Source organism: Telmatherina bonti (assembly GCF_933228915.1).
Source record: "Telmatherina bonti genome assembly, chromosome: 21".
NCBI classification, from domain to species: domain Eukaryota; kingdom Metazoa; phylum Chordata; class Actinopteri; order Atheriniformes; family Telmatherinidae; genus Telmatherina; species Telmatherina bonti.
The window spans coordinates 4,994,834-5,007,725 of record NC_136630.1 but is presented as its reverse complement, the minus strand read 5'-3'; the positions used below and the strand labels follow the sequence as shown (position 1 = coordinate 5,007,725).

Genomic DNA, 12,892 nt, shown 5'->3' with positions numbered 1-12,892 from the left:
ACATGTTTACAGTCTGGTTCAAAAATCCATTTTAGGTTTAATATGTCATGTTTACCTTCATGACAACTGTGGGGGGAGTGGATTTTTTTCTAACTCGCCCGTTTTAAAGTAATTTAATCTCAAAGTTCGGCACATTTATGGGCGTGTTCTTTTGATTGACAGGTACCCAATCTCCCGCTTCAAGTAAGAACGTAGAACAACCCAACTTTAGGTCGGTTAACAACGTGACTTAGATTTAGCCAGCTTACCTCCATTAACTGGTTAGCTCCTGTTATCTCCGGGTTAGCTCGGTTAGCTCTTAGCTACAGGCAGCTCGAGTTCGCTCGATGTCAATCATCCACCATGACGCTCACAGCCCCCCTCTCAGCTCCACCTCTTTGCCCATATTTGTATTTTTCGGGCGAGACGACACGCATGCCCCTGCCAAGATGGTGATGGTAGGAACCGCCCACCGAGCTTCAATTCAGCTCTTCAGAAACCTACAGGTGACGTCACGGAGGCTCCGCCCATCTTTTATATACGGTCTATGGTTCAGACAACAGCGAATCACAGCTTCAGTATAAACGTTCAGAGGGCAGTAAAACAATGACACACCCAAGTGTGTGTCGCATGTAAACACAACGGTAGCATAGCATGCTAACTGTTGAAGAGCAGTCTGGACTGTAAAAGATGAACAAAGTTTACTGATCGGAGAATGAAAAAAACAAAGTATTACGATTGGAGAAACTGTTCAGAAGTCTGTAGAGGTTCTGATCTGAGGAGGAGACACTCTCAGAGGACACAACATGATGAATGAATGTTTCCCTCAATCACAGGGTAGCTTAATCTTATCCAAGACTGACCTGAACCTTGCTGTCCGGTCATCAGATGATTAGCAGATAAGCTCCTTCAAGATGTCACTCCGTTTTATCATGAGCAACATAGAACTTCACATCAGGACGGAGGGTTGGCCAGATATCAGACAAAGTGTCCTCCCCCAGAGACACGGTCTCCATGACCTCATGCTTTAGACTGCTCGGATGTGAGGCCTTCTTCCATGAGTAACAGAACAACACATGTGTTTAACATAACCACACAAAGTACGAGATGAATACAAAGCACACCAGATCAGTTCTAGTACACTAACCGCTAGTTATCTGCTGCATGCAACCTCTGCGTCTTCGCTGACGCCACAAATGTTCCACCAGGTTTGGCTTCAACAAACTCCGTCTCCGTCGTCACATCTCTGCGGTTTTCACCCAAAACTCTGTAACCATGGAAACAAGAGGCCAGAAGACATTCAACTTTTCCCTTTTAATGTCTCTGCGTTGTGGTGTGAACAAGGTGTCTAAATCTGAAACTAAACCTGGACCGAACGATGCTGGAAGAGTTTGGAGGAATGTTCTGAGCTGTGATTGGTCTTTTCTTTCCCAGTTTGGTCATTTTGTTGGGATGCTGAGAAGCTCCACCATCAGCGAGCCCAAAGTTCATCTTCCTTAAGGTTTCGTCCATCTTTATGCTGATTATTCTGAACCCAAAGGTCATTTCCAGAATCGCAACATTGATACGTTTTGCAGGATATTATGCAGGAATTGTACATTTTTTTTGCTTTTGTTGGCTGTTTTTCTCTTTACACTTTAAAAAGTTCATTCTGAAATAAGTGAAGCCCATAAATATGTGATACTGTGCAGCTATTTGTTTACCAGCATGAGGAGATGGACGGTTTAACGTCGCAGTCGTTTAAACATTAATGAAACAGGTGATAAAACTTTCATCTTACTGAAACTTTAGTCTTTTTACATCCTGACGTGGACAGAATCAGGTTTTCTACCGACTTTACTGCAGAGCCGTTTAAACCACAAAAACCTGCCACTAATTATTCATTTTCTTATGATTTAAGTGCAGATAATCGTTCAGGTTAGAAAGAAGACAAAACGATGTCCAACTACAGAAAAGATCTAAAAGTAAAAACCATGTTTCGTAAACTCACATGCAACAAAAACAGGCGGCTGGCGCGTTCAAGGAACTGAAAACATCTGAAACATATTATATACAGAGATTTAAACTCTTCTTGCAGCCGTCATCAGTGACAGGCTGAACGTTGGGAAGACAGGAAAACGTCTGGGGGGGGGCAGTGGACGGCGTGCAGCGCGCGGCGACCTGGATAAAGGAGGATGTGACGCTGCTCGGCGTATCTGTGCGTTGATGCTGCTGAGGAAGATAAGATTACAATATCTGAGCTGTTTGCACATTCTGTCCTTCAGATTTAGAGGCTCCCTCTGGACTTCATTCCCTCCTGCAGACGCAGCTATCAGCAGGAAACCTTGAGCGGCGGTTGGTTTAGATGGAAGCTGCGCCTGCATCTCCGAGCGGCGTGCCGTTTCCTGTCGGAAAACTTCGCAGAAGCTCACAAAAGGAAAAAAGCTCCTTTTGTCAGCAGCAACGTTTACTGGTTCCCAGCATCACTGAAAAACGTCTGTTTCAGCAGCAGAACGACCAACATGCTGGGAAGGAAGCGGCGTGCACGAGCCAACACGGACGACGTGCTTCACTAACCAGCTGGTGGGAAGATTTCCTTTAGTGGTTCACTGGAAGCCAAACTTTGGCGTGCAGGAAAGGAAGGATGCCGCTCTTCATGGCTTTACGTTAAACCTCCACATGCTGAGGACTTTCTGATGGCGGCGTCAGAGAGAACGGCAGCATTTCTCCGGCGGCTGGTTCCACTTCGCTGAAACTCCACAACCTCTTCTAATTATTTCTTTATTTTATTCATAATTACGCCTCACTTTTTACCTGCACTCTTAGTTTTCCTTCTTCTCTTACTGTAACTGTTTTAATAATCATCAATTTTCCTCCTGGATCAATAAAGTGTTTCTGATTATCTAAGTGCATTATTAATAACTAAATAGTTGCTTTTTATCATATTGCAGTTATTCAGTATGTTGTTAAATCATCTTCTGTCTTCTGATGCACCTGAACGCACCGGTGACGTAGCTGCAGGTCTTCGGCTGTTTTCCCTCTTTCAAGGGATTTTTTAGTGTTTCTTTGCAGGAATAAAACATAAAAATGAGCATTTTGTTTGTGTACACAGTGGTAAAGTTAGGTTTAGGAGAATCTTTTCTAAACTCCTCCCCGGCTGCAGATACAGAAAACAACAACAAAAAAACCCACTTGTTTTGACATTTCTGATGAAGCTGAAGAAAAGGTTTCTCTAAGTGAAGAAGTGCTCCTGCAGTCTCTGCAACATCATGCATCGAATAAAGTTTTATAAACTCAGTAAGTGCTTTTCCTGCACGTCAGAGTTTTACCAGATTACAGACAAACTTTTTTAAAACACGTTTTAAAAAAAGATGATTGACTCTCCTGTTTTTTTGTTTTTTTTTTAGACACGAGGAACCAAGCCATCGTTTAACATGAAGCACTGCAACGGTGCGTCTCCCTTCTTTCTCCAAACTATAAATGTAATGATGCCGAGTGCTTTTCTTCCTACTCGAGCTCTAAATGCTGATTTAACTCCGTTCTGAGCTGAAGATGACAATAAAACGTCCATCAGTCGCAGCAGGAGCAGCAAACAGCCGGTAAACTCGCTGCAACTCGCTCACTCACGCCCTTTTCGCTGCTGGTCTCTCCTGCTCGCGGCACATTACTCCGCCTTGGAGCCTTTGTCCCTGGACGAGTCTTTGAGGTAGCTGTTGTAGAAGAAGGAGCCAAAGAGGACCAAGTAGCTGAGGTACATCAGCGAGCCCCACATGATGTTGTCCATGTTGGAGGGACAGTGCACCTCGTCCATCCAGCGGTACAGCAGGCCCAGCACGGTCAGGCCCATCGCCATCTGCAGGATCTGCGCCGCTGTGATGATCATGGCGCAGGGGCGGGGAACCCACAAGCCGGCTGCCCGGGCGGTGTAGTACGTGTACATGAGGGAGTGAACCATGTAGTTCATGGTCATGAACCAGGCGCCCGCCACCTGTTCCTTGTAGGAGTACCAGGCGTAGAGCAGCACGGTGATGTGGTGGTACCAGTGCAGGAAGATGAGGCGCTGCTTCCGCAGGATGATGAACACAGTGTCTCCTGGAGAGAGACGGTGGACATGAAATCATCAGGTCTGAAACACAGCTGATCATCTCTGCTAAGACCTCAACGTTCTGTCGAACCAAGTCGCACGGCTGCAAACGGGGCTCCACAGATCATCTAATGTTACAGCTTAAAAATGGTCATTTTACAAGCAAGTAGACTTAAATCATCCCAGTGCAACAAACACTTTGCTTTCAGAGCTCCCACTCGCTGCAGAAACAAGTTCTTTTAAAACAAACACTTCAAGCTGAAATCTAGATGAGATCTTCGTCTCTGGACAAGTGAGAATATTAAAAACAAGTGAAGGACTTTTCACGTAAAGCATGTTGATGCTTCTTTCAGTGTTTATTTCTCACTTTGAAAACATCTGAAAAGGAGAAACTAAACCTGATGATTTTTCTGAACTGGTACATTAGTGGGTCCGCACCATTTACCGCCTGGGTGAACCGGTGGAAAGCTGGGTGGGAGGAGCTTAACGCCGGCAAGAAAACCGTGGCTTTATAAATAATTTACTTTATTATTTTTGTGACCAATTTCACCCTAAAAGATTCATGCATCTTATGTTTAGTGAAATCCTCTTCCCACCAGGAAACACCCCTCCTCGTCATCACTCCTCCCGGGTCATCTCCTGGCTGACCGTAAAGGAGCGGACCGAGCGGTTCAGCCCAGAGACGCTTCATCTCTGTCAGTCTGTCCATCGTCCATCAGTCTAACCGGCTTCTGTCGCTTCCTAACAGTTATGGAGTAGATGCAGAATTGATTCATGCATATGAATATAATTAATCTTCACTTAGTTTAAATCCTTTCATTTGTAAGAAAAAAAAAACTATAAACATCATTTCTTGAACTTTCTTGTTTAGTTGCTCTTTTCTCTCAAAGGGAGAAAACAATAAAAGCAGCATTAACATTCGAGTTTTTCAGGTTTTTGTCTATTCTATTCTATTCTATTCTACAGTCATTTAGCCGATGCTTTTATCCAAAGCGACTTACATGTGAGTGAGAACAACACAAGCATGAAATCAAACAGTGGAGGACATGGTAGGAAGGTGCTGGTGGACTGTCCAGTTGGATGCAGGTCCTTCAATGAAGTTCTACAGGCTTTTTGTTTGTTTGTTTGTTTGTTTTTTTGTTTTGTTTACTCCCTTCCCACCATAAAATGTCACCTATGTTACAATACGAAGAATTAATATCATAAAGTTTGTTGCAAAGAACTGGGCTAATTTCCCCAACTTCCCAATAAATACAGCTAAACTAAGTGTTGATAAAAGGTTTGGAATGAATGATTCACCTGTTCTAAAACATCTCTCACGTCTTAAAACCAAGAATATTTTGCTTTAAGATGTTAATTTTCTGCAGTCTGTGCACATCTACAGTAGGAAGGTGAGGAAATCCATCCTGCTAAAGGGTTTTCTTGCCACCTCAGCAGCAATCAGCTCGGATTTCTGCAGGACATGGAGGCAGATGCTGAGGCCGGGTCAAGCAGGAAGAGGATAAATTTATGAGCAGATCAGCTCTTAAGATAATTGAGTCGGGGAAAGTGAAAGTGCACGAAGGAAAATGGCCTAAAATGGTTTCACACTGGTTTTATTTCAAGCATCGTCTTCGTTCCCAAGTCTCAGAAGTTTGGTTCTTTCTGGTGAACCGGCCCGTGTTCACACCAGTTAAACCAGAACCAAAGCGGAAGTTTTTAGACTCTATTTTAACCTACAGTTTGATCAAAGATAGTGGAGATGAAATTGTTTGGTTACTTGTGTTAATGCATACTGAATGGAGTAGAAAGTAGAATAAATGCAGCTACAGAGGGAGGAAAAAACCCTGACTGGGGAAAAAGTTAAAATCGTGAGAATTGTTCAATAATTGAAAGATTTTTAAAGACCTGTCTCGGATGACACATGGAATGAAGAAAGATGGCGGTTGTGAATCTGTTCACTATGTTTAAAGGCCATCTTCTGGGAATTTCAGCTCAACCAGCTTCTAGAAAGAGATTAAAAACTCATCTGAAGACAAATGTTTTATGTCTGAGTCACAGCAGTGACGCCATTTAACGCCTTCATTACCACTGCATGGTGATCAGGTGTACTACTGATGATGACCGGGTGGCAACGAAGAGGTTAAACCATCAGTAAGAGATGTGATGAGAATGTGGGATTTTTACTGGAAACACAGAAACATCCTGCAGCTTCTGCTTTATTATTACTCAAACTGTTGTCATATGACCGAGCAGGGACCCCGAACCCCGACGAGGTGTTGGACATGAGCAGGTCTTACCCAGCTCCGGGGCTTTGCTGATGGCGAAGGCGTAGGTCCAGAACTTTGTGATGGGTGCGTGGTAGAACCTGTTGTCACACACGGACTCTTTGAAGCCGCCGTTTGTGAGGATGTGCAACATGTATGATCCAGTCCTGATTGCTCCGATGATGCTGCAGAACACACACACACACACACACACACCGTGTAAACTTCACAACAAGCCTAAAATACATTCAAACCTGTACAGGTGAACTTAATGTGATCTTCTTCTCTAAGCTTTTAAATGCACATGTCCAACTGTTAAATGTTTCAATAAATTTTGCACAAGTTGCTGTTCTCTAACAAGGAGCTTAACGGCAGAAATCACGGCAGGTGTGTAATCCTTGAATTGACCAATAAATGTCCTGGTTCAATTAGAGCTGGTGTTTAAACAGTTGTCCTCATCATGCTGTTCAAACAGGACGTTCTCAGACAGAAGTGGCCACTGAGCTTGGAGTGCCACAGAGTGTCATCAGCAGGTTGCAACAGAGATATGGAGAGACTGGAAGAGTCACAGAAAGGCCTAGAAGTGGACGTCCTTTGGCCACATCCCGTGCTGATGACCGCTACATTGTGAACACTGCCCTGAGAAACCGGATGATGAATGCCACTCAACTCCAGGCACGTTTAAGAGAGGTGAGAGGCACCCAAGTGTCATGTCAGACCATTCCAAACCGTTTCCATCAGCGTGGTCTGCGTGCTAGACAACCTGCACGGGTACCTGACCACACCACCAGGCACAGGCATCATCGTCTTGCATGGACCAGGGAGCATTTACGCTGGACGAGGAACCAGTGGGCCTCAGTGCTGTTCTCTGATGCAAGTCGATTCACACTGAGCAGAAATGATGGCCGGCAACGATGTTGGAGACGTCAGGGAGAGCGCTATGCATCAGCCACTGTTGTCACCAGGCCAGCTTTTGGTGGTGGCGGTGTTACAGTGTGGGCAGGGGTGTCCACTTGGTACGGAACTGCCCTACACTTTGTGAATGGTACAGTGACAAGCCCATACTACCTGAATAACATCATTAATCCAGTGATTGTGCCCCTACATGAACAGCACAGGCCTAATTTCATCTTCATGGACGACACTGCTCCTGCTCATCGAGGCCGCATCATCAGGGAACGGCTGTTGGAGACTGGTGGACCTCAAATGGAACGGCCTGCACTCTCTCCAGACCTGAATCCCATTGAAAACCTGTGGGATCAGCTGAGCCGTCGTGTAGAGGCTCGAAACCCTGCACCCCAGAACCTCAATGACCTGAGGGCTGCCCTTCAAGAAGAGTGGGATGCCATGCCTCAGCAGGCAATAAGTTGCCTTGTGAACAGCATGAGACGTCGTTGTCAAGCTGTAATTGATGCTCAAGGGCACATGACCAGATATTGAGACGTTCACATTTTTTGTTGTGGTGTAACTACCATTGTTGTTACCTTTTGTGTTGAATGAATTTTTTGAGATGAGGAAATCAGTAGTGCATCCTTCTAATGTCTTACTTTTATGATATTATATCACTGTAGCATGAACATATTGCATTTTCCATAAATTTCACCTGAAAGCCAAATATCCCTAACTTTTTGTGAGTAGTGTGTATATATATATGTATATATGTATGTATGTATATATATATATATATATATATATATATATATATATGTATGTATGTATGTATACACATGTATATATATATATGTGTGTGTGTGTTTAACACTTTCCAAGTTCATTCAACATAAAATATCAGGTTTTAGATTAAAAAAAAAATCTCCAGAGATTGACTTTAATCTGAGTATTTTTTGTTTTTAACCCTGTCCTGTCCAGCATGGTAGCATCCAGAACGGCAGTCTGTTTAGCCAGACAATTTACTCTACCAAAGAATTCATGTCTTAAATGGCTACCCTTGATTATCTGAATCATTTTCTATTTAGATAATTATAATTACATGAATTATTTTATAATTAAATCCACACAAACCTTATTCCAAAAATACTGAACAGGTGCACAGAGCCATAAAGCACGTAGGTAATCATCTACAGCGTTGCCTGTGCACTGCGTGCACATCTCTCTGAATGATTGAGACCCATGCTGAACATCCTTTAACCTGAGTCTTCCTATAAAAACCAACTGAAGAGGTTTCAGGAAGCATATTAAAGACAAAGGAGCAGCTGTGTGTAAATCCTGTGAGGAATGATTATGTGTAACCTGCATCACCTGACCCGTTTTTAAACGTTAAAAAACATTTCCAGAGAGAAAACTTTACCCGTGTAAATCTTTCAGGTGAAAGATCCCTGATGCAAAAAGTTAACAATGGTTGAGAAAAATCCATGAAATTAACAGAAATGTTTGTTTTTGCAGCAAACCATTGACAACTGATCCTTTTCCGCTCTCTGTCAGGTTTGTTTGGAAGGTTTTTACACAAAGCGAGAAGGCGGCTGGAACTACAAGCAAACCTTCTTCACACCACAACGAAACCACTTGCAAAGATGCCAGTCCAACGTTACAATAAATGACGTAGAAAATCCCAAAAAAGATGGGTTTTTATTTCAATTGTTTTCATGAGGTGTAAGGACCTGCTGAAGCTCGATGCGACTCACCTGAAGATGGCCAGGCTGAGAGACCACAGCGTTAGCGGCCGCCGCAGGTTCAGCTTCGGCCTTTCCCTCATGAAGTGCTGACCGGCGAACACGAATGCAGCATACAGGCCACAGAACATGAAAGACTTGCTCCTGCAGAGAGGAAACACACCGAGTTATTCATCAATCCGTCACATTTTACTCATAAAGCCCTTTTCATGCATGAGCAGCACAAAGTGGTTTACATCATAAAAACAACGTTTTATACTGGAAAGAATATAAAACAATAAAACACACCGCTACATGTAGCAGAGCCATGTGTGTTTTATTATGGTGAGAATTCTCTTTGCTGCTGTGGTACCAATCCTGGGACCCGTAACAAATTGTGGGGGCTCGTCCGGGATCTCGCTCCTACACAACCAATGAGGGGAGCAGATCCAGCAATTACTGAACCACGAGGCTGAGACGAGGTGGTGTGATGAAGCCTGGACGACAGACTGTGTTTGTATTCCTGCTTGACGCTCATACTTACCTCTCTTAACAGAGAATTCTCTTTGTTGCTGTGGTACCAATCCTGGGACCCGTAAATAATGTAATACAGTAATTACTGCAGAAAAGGAAAAAACTAAAAATATCCATGATATGTTGAAAATAAAGTAATAAAAAGTTTTCTTTTTAATTCAAATTTGCTTCATAAATGTGTAAATCTTCAATGGACGAGTTTCTGGCCTCACCTCCACAAAAAGCAAGAGCTTTTTCTTTCTTTTCTTTTTTTTTTTTATTTAAAAGTTCAGAACTGGTCTTACACGCTGGAATATTTACTCACTTTGTAATCAATGGAACATTTTCACCAGCAGCAGAATAATGGGTAACGGGATTAGTTTAGGGAAGCTGACCAATCAAGGAAGACTGGAAGGGGAAGAAACCAGACTGCCTCAACTTGTCTTCTTACAAGAAATCTGTAATAAACCCATTAGATGAACCCATCCACCTGTTAGATGGACAATTCTATTAAAATCCACATTTAAAATATTGAACTTTTAATTCAGATGAATCAGTGCTGCTAAACTCAGATGATAACAGACATGAAGTGCTCTTACATAAAGAGCTTTATTTCACAAGCAGGGTTAAAGGACCGGACAGCTGCAGCAAAAAGCAAACATGACAACAGACTCACCGAAGTCATTCGTTCAATCAATACGTACGTCACGCTTCACCAAACTACACACATATGAAGAAAGTCCACCTAACTCGCCTGACATTTGTAATATAGGAGAGGATTAAGCAAGATCAGCTGCTGGTTGCCGAACCAGACGGCCAGTTTTGGAAAATTAGGTAATTTTCACAATATGAGACTCCAAACTCCTTTAATCACATCGTTCATCTTCAAATTTTTACTACATTCTCACTTTACGTCACTTTCTGTAAAAATTGTGCTGTTGGGGTCAAAAGAAAATATCTGGCATTAAATGAACGGGGATTTTCTTTTCTTTCCTTTAATTTAACAAAAAAAAAGCCAAAATTTATAATGCAAGTATTTATTTTGCCTTAATCTTAAACTTATTGATAATTTACTATTATTATATTTATCTTATTTGCAAAATAATCTACTTTGTGATCAGTTAATTTATCCAATAAATGAAACTCTATAAATAACACTGACGTAACATGATAATAAGCAACAATAAAGCCCAGAAACGTAAAAAGCAGAACATTTAACAAAGCAAATATTGAGCAAATATGACAAAACAATGTTTCTTTTTAAGTGTTTTTTTTTTTTGTATTTATTTAATAAAACTGTGTTCACTTTTAATCTAACAATAAAATGGACGAAAGCAGAGTATTTTCCAATCTGAGCCTAATAAATTAAAATAAATTGACCAAAAACAATGGATAAATCTAAATAAATAAGCAGAAGCTTATTCAGTGCAAGATTGCACCAAAACCAGCAACACAAAAGTTCTGCTCTCAAGCTGGCGATGGATTTTAAGAATTCTCTGCAAAACCTCACACACACACACACACACACACACACACACACACACACACACACACACACACACACTGTAAACCACTGCTGACAACAGCATATCTATCAGAGGTTAGGAGCAGTTCACGTCTCCTGCCCTTCTGGACTTTTCCAGCTTATCTCCTGTAACATCACCACACCTATTTCTCACTGTTCCTGTAGTTCAGTAACAGAGTAGAGGCAAAAAAAAAAAAAAAAAAAAGGAAAAGAAAACTAGTTCTACAAGCTGCGAAGTGGGGCTGAGCGATACTGCAAATATTAAGTATCACTCCGATACCAAATAATCCAAGCCAGGTATCAGCAATAGCGACACTGTTTGCTGTCAGTCACTTATTTTGTCTTTAATTATTATGATCGCGATTACATTAAAACATTTACAAAGATTTTTGTCAAACAAAACATTTTTATTAGCAAGTTTTATTTAGTTTGTAAACAAAATGACTGTTTTTACAGTTGTTTCAGAAAAATAAATATGCAACAGTGCAAATTATCTTAACAAAAGTGGCTCTCATCCATATTATTTGGCTTTTTAACACCAAAGTCCCCTGCAAGAAAAATCACATCTCACTGTTATTAATTGATTAAATCAGCCTCAATATCGATATTTGTACCGATCTGCCCAGCCCTACTGTGAAGTGAGCATTAATGACTGTAACTTTAATCCGATTTAGAATTGAGGAAGACATTTGTTGCGACAAACACGTCGCTGGATCAAAATAAAAGGTTCGCCTGATGACTTTTTCAGGCCTTTGGAAGAAAAGCTGCATTACCGTTAAAAAAAAAAACATTATTTAAAGCCTTTTTTTGTCTGCAAATCTCCGCACAAGCTTTACAGCTTTACGTTCAGTTTGCGTTGCTTGGAGCTGTTCCGTGACGCGTTCACGCGCGTTAAAAAAGAAGAAACTGTTCCACCTGGAGAGCTGCCGAGACGGGACAAAAAGGACAAACCGAGCGGACATCTCTCTGTGTGTGTCGGAGAAATCAGCTTTATTTCTCCTCAGACTTGTGAATAAACTTTGAGCTTTTCTACTCACCAGTTCTCCTGCATCCATTCCAGAGCTCGTCTTTGGTCGAAATGCCGCTCAAATGCGTAACTGCGGAGCTCGCTCTGGTTCATTTTCTTGTTCTGGAAGTTTCTAAGCGGCTTTTCGGAGGGATTAAATGATGTAACGGAGAGGCCACAGTGTGACTGCAGCTCCTTTATATTCACCCAGGTCCGGTGCAGGAGGATGAGGAGCTGGCAGGACTTTTCCGCTGTCAGGTAGCGCCGCTCCGCGCGGAAACCACGCTGTTTCCCACGCGAGAAACCGGTCTGGATGTTCAAAATAAAACACATTATGGTTTAAACTTCTTTTTGTTTGTGTATTAAATGAAAACATCATGTATTCGCTCCACAAGGCAAGGCAAGTTTATTTATATAGCACAATTCAACAACAGGGTGATTCAAAGTGCTTTACAGAGACAATAAAACATTAGAAAATAAGAAGCGTAATTTGAAAGTAAAAACACAACACAGGTGCAAAAAAGAGACAAAATGACCACAATGAGCCACAACGAAAAACTACACAAATAGGTGCAGATCAACAACAAAGATGCAAGATAGGTCTACGTTCAAAACACACGAGTATAAGACACATTTCTTGACGTCAAAAATCGATAAGTCAAAAATCCTTTCTGGACATAATATGATTAGAAATCAACTGAAAAGAGGCAAGACTGTGTAAACTATTTGAAGTACAGATCAGAACTTCAAGGGACCAAAAGAAGTATGCAGGTTGACTGCAGAATCCCAAAGCCATGGGTTTGCACACCAAATACGAAAAGAAAAGTTAAATTGTCTTATTCTAATTTAATGAGGGGAATGCAATATCAAAAGGTGTGCAACAGTCTGACTAAGTAAAAAAAAAAACATTTGATTTGAGACTCTAAAAAGGAGAAATGCTTTTGCTATATC

The 12,892-nt window shown here is 41.7% G+C and overlaps 1 protein-coding gene across 1 annotated transcript; it reads right to left on the bottom strand.

Annotated features, from left to right (window-relative positions):
• Positions 1–3,622: 3,622 nt before the first annotated feature.
• On the bottom strand, positions 3,623–12,055 carry LOC306771734 (very long chain fatty acid elongase 6-like; the record flags this gene model as incomplete). Its single annotated transcript, XM_079261023.1, has 4 exons — positions 3,623–4,050; positions 6,322–6,473; positions 8,931–9,062; positions 11,973–12,055. 4 exons carry the CDS (start codon positions 12,053–12,055, stop codon positions 3,623–3,625), a joined length of 795 nt encoding a protein of 264 aa, XP_079117149.1.
• Between the last annotated feature and the right edge of the window lie 837 nt (positions 12,056–12,892).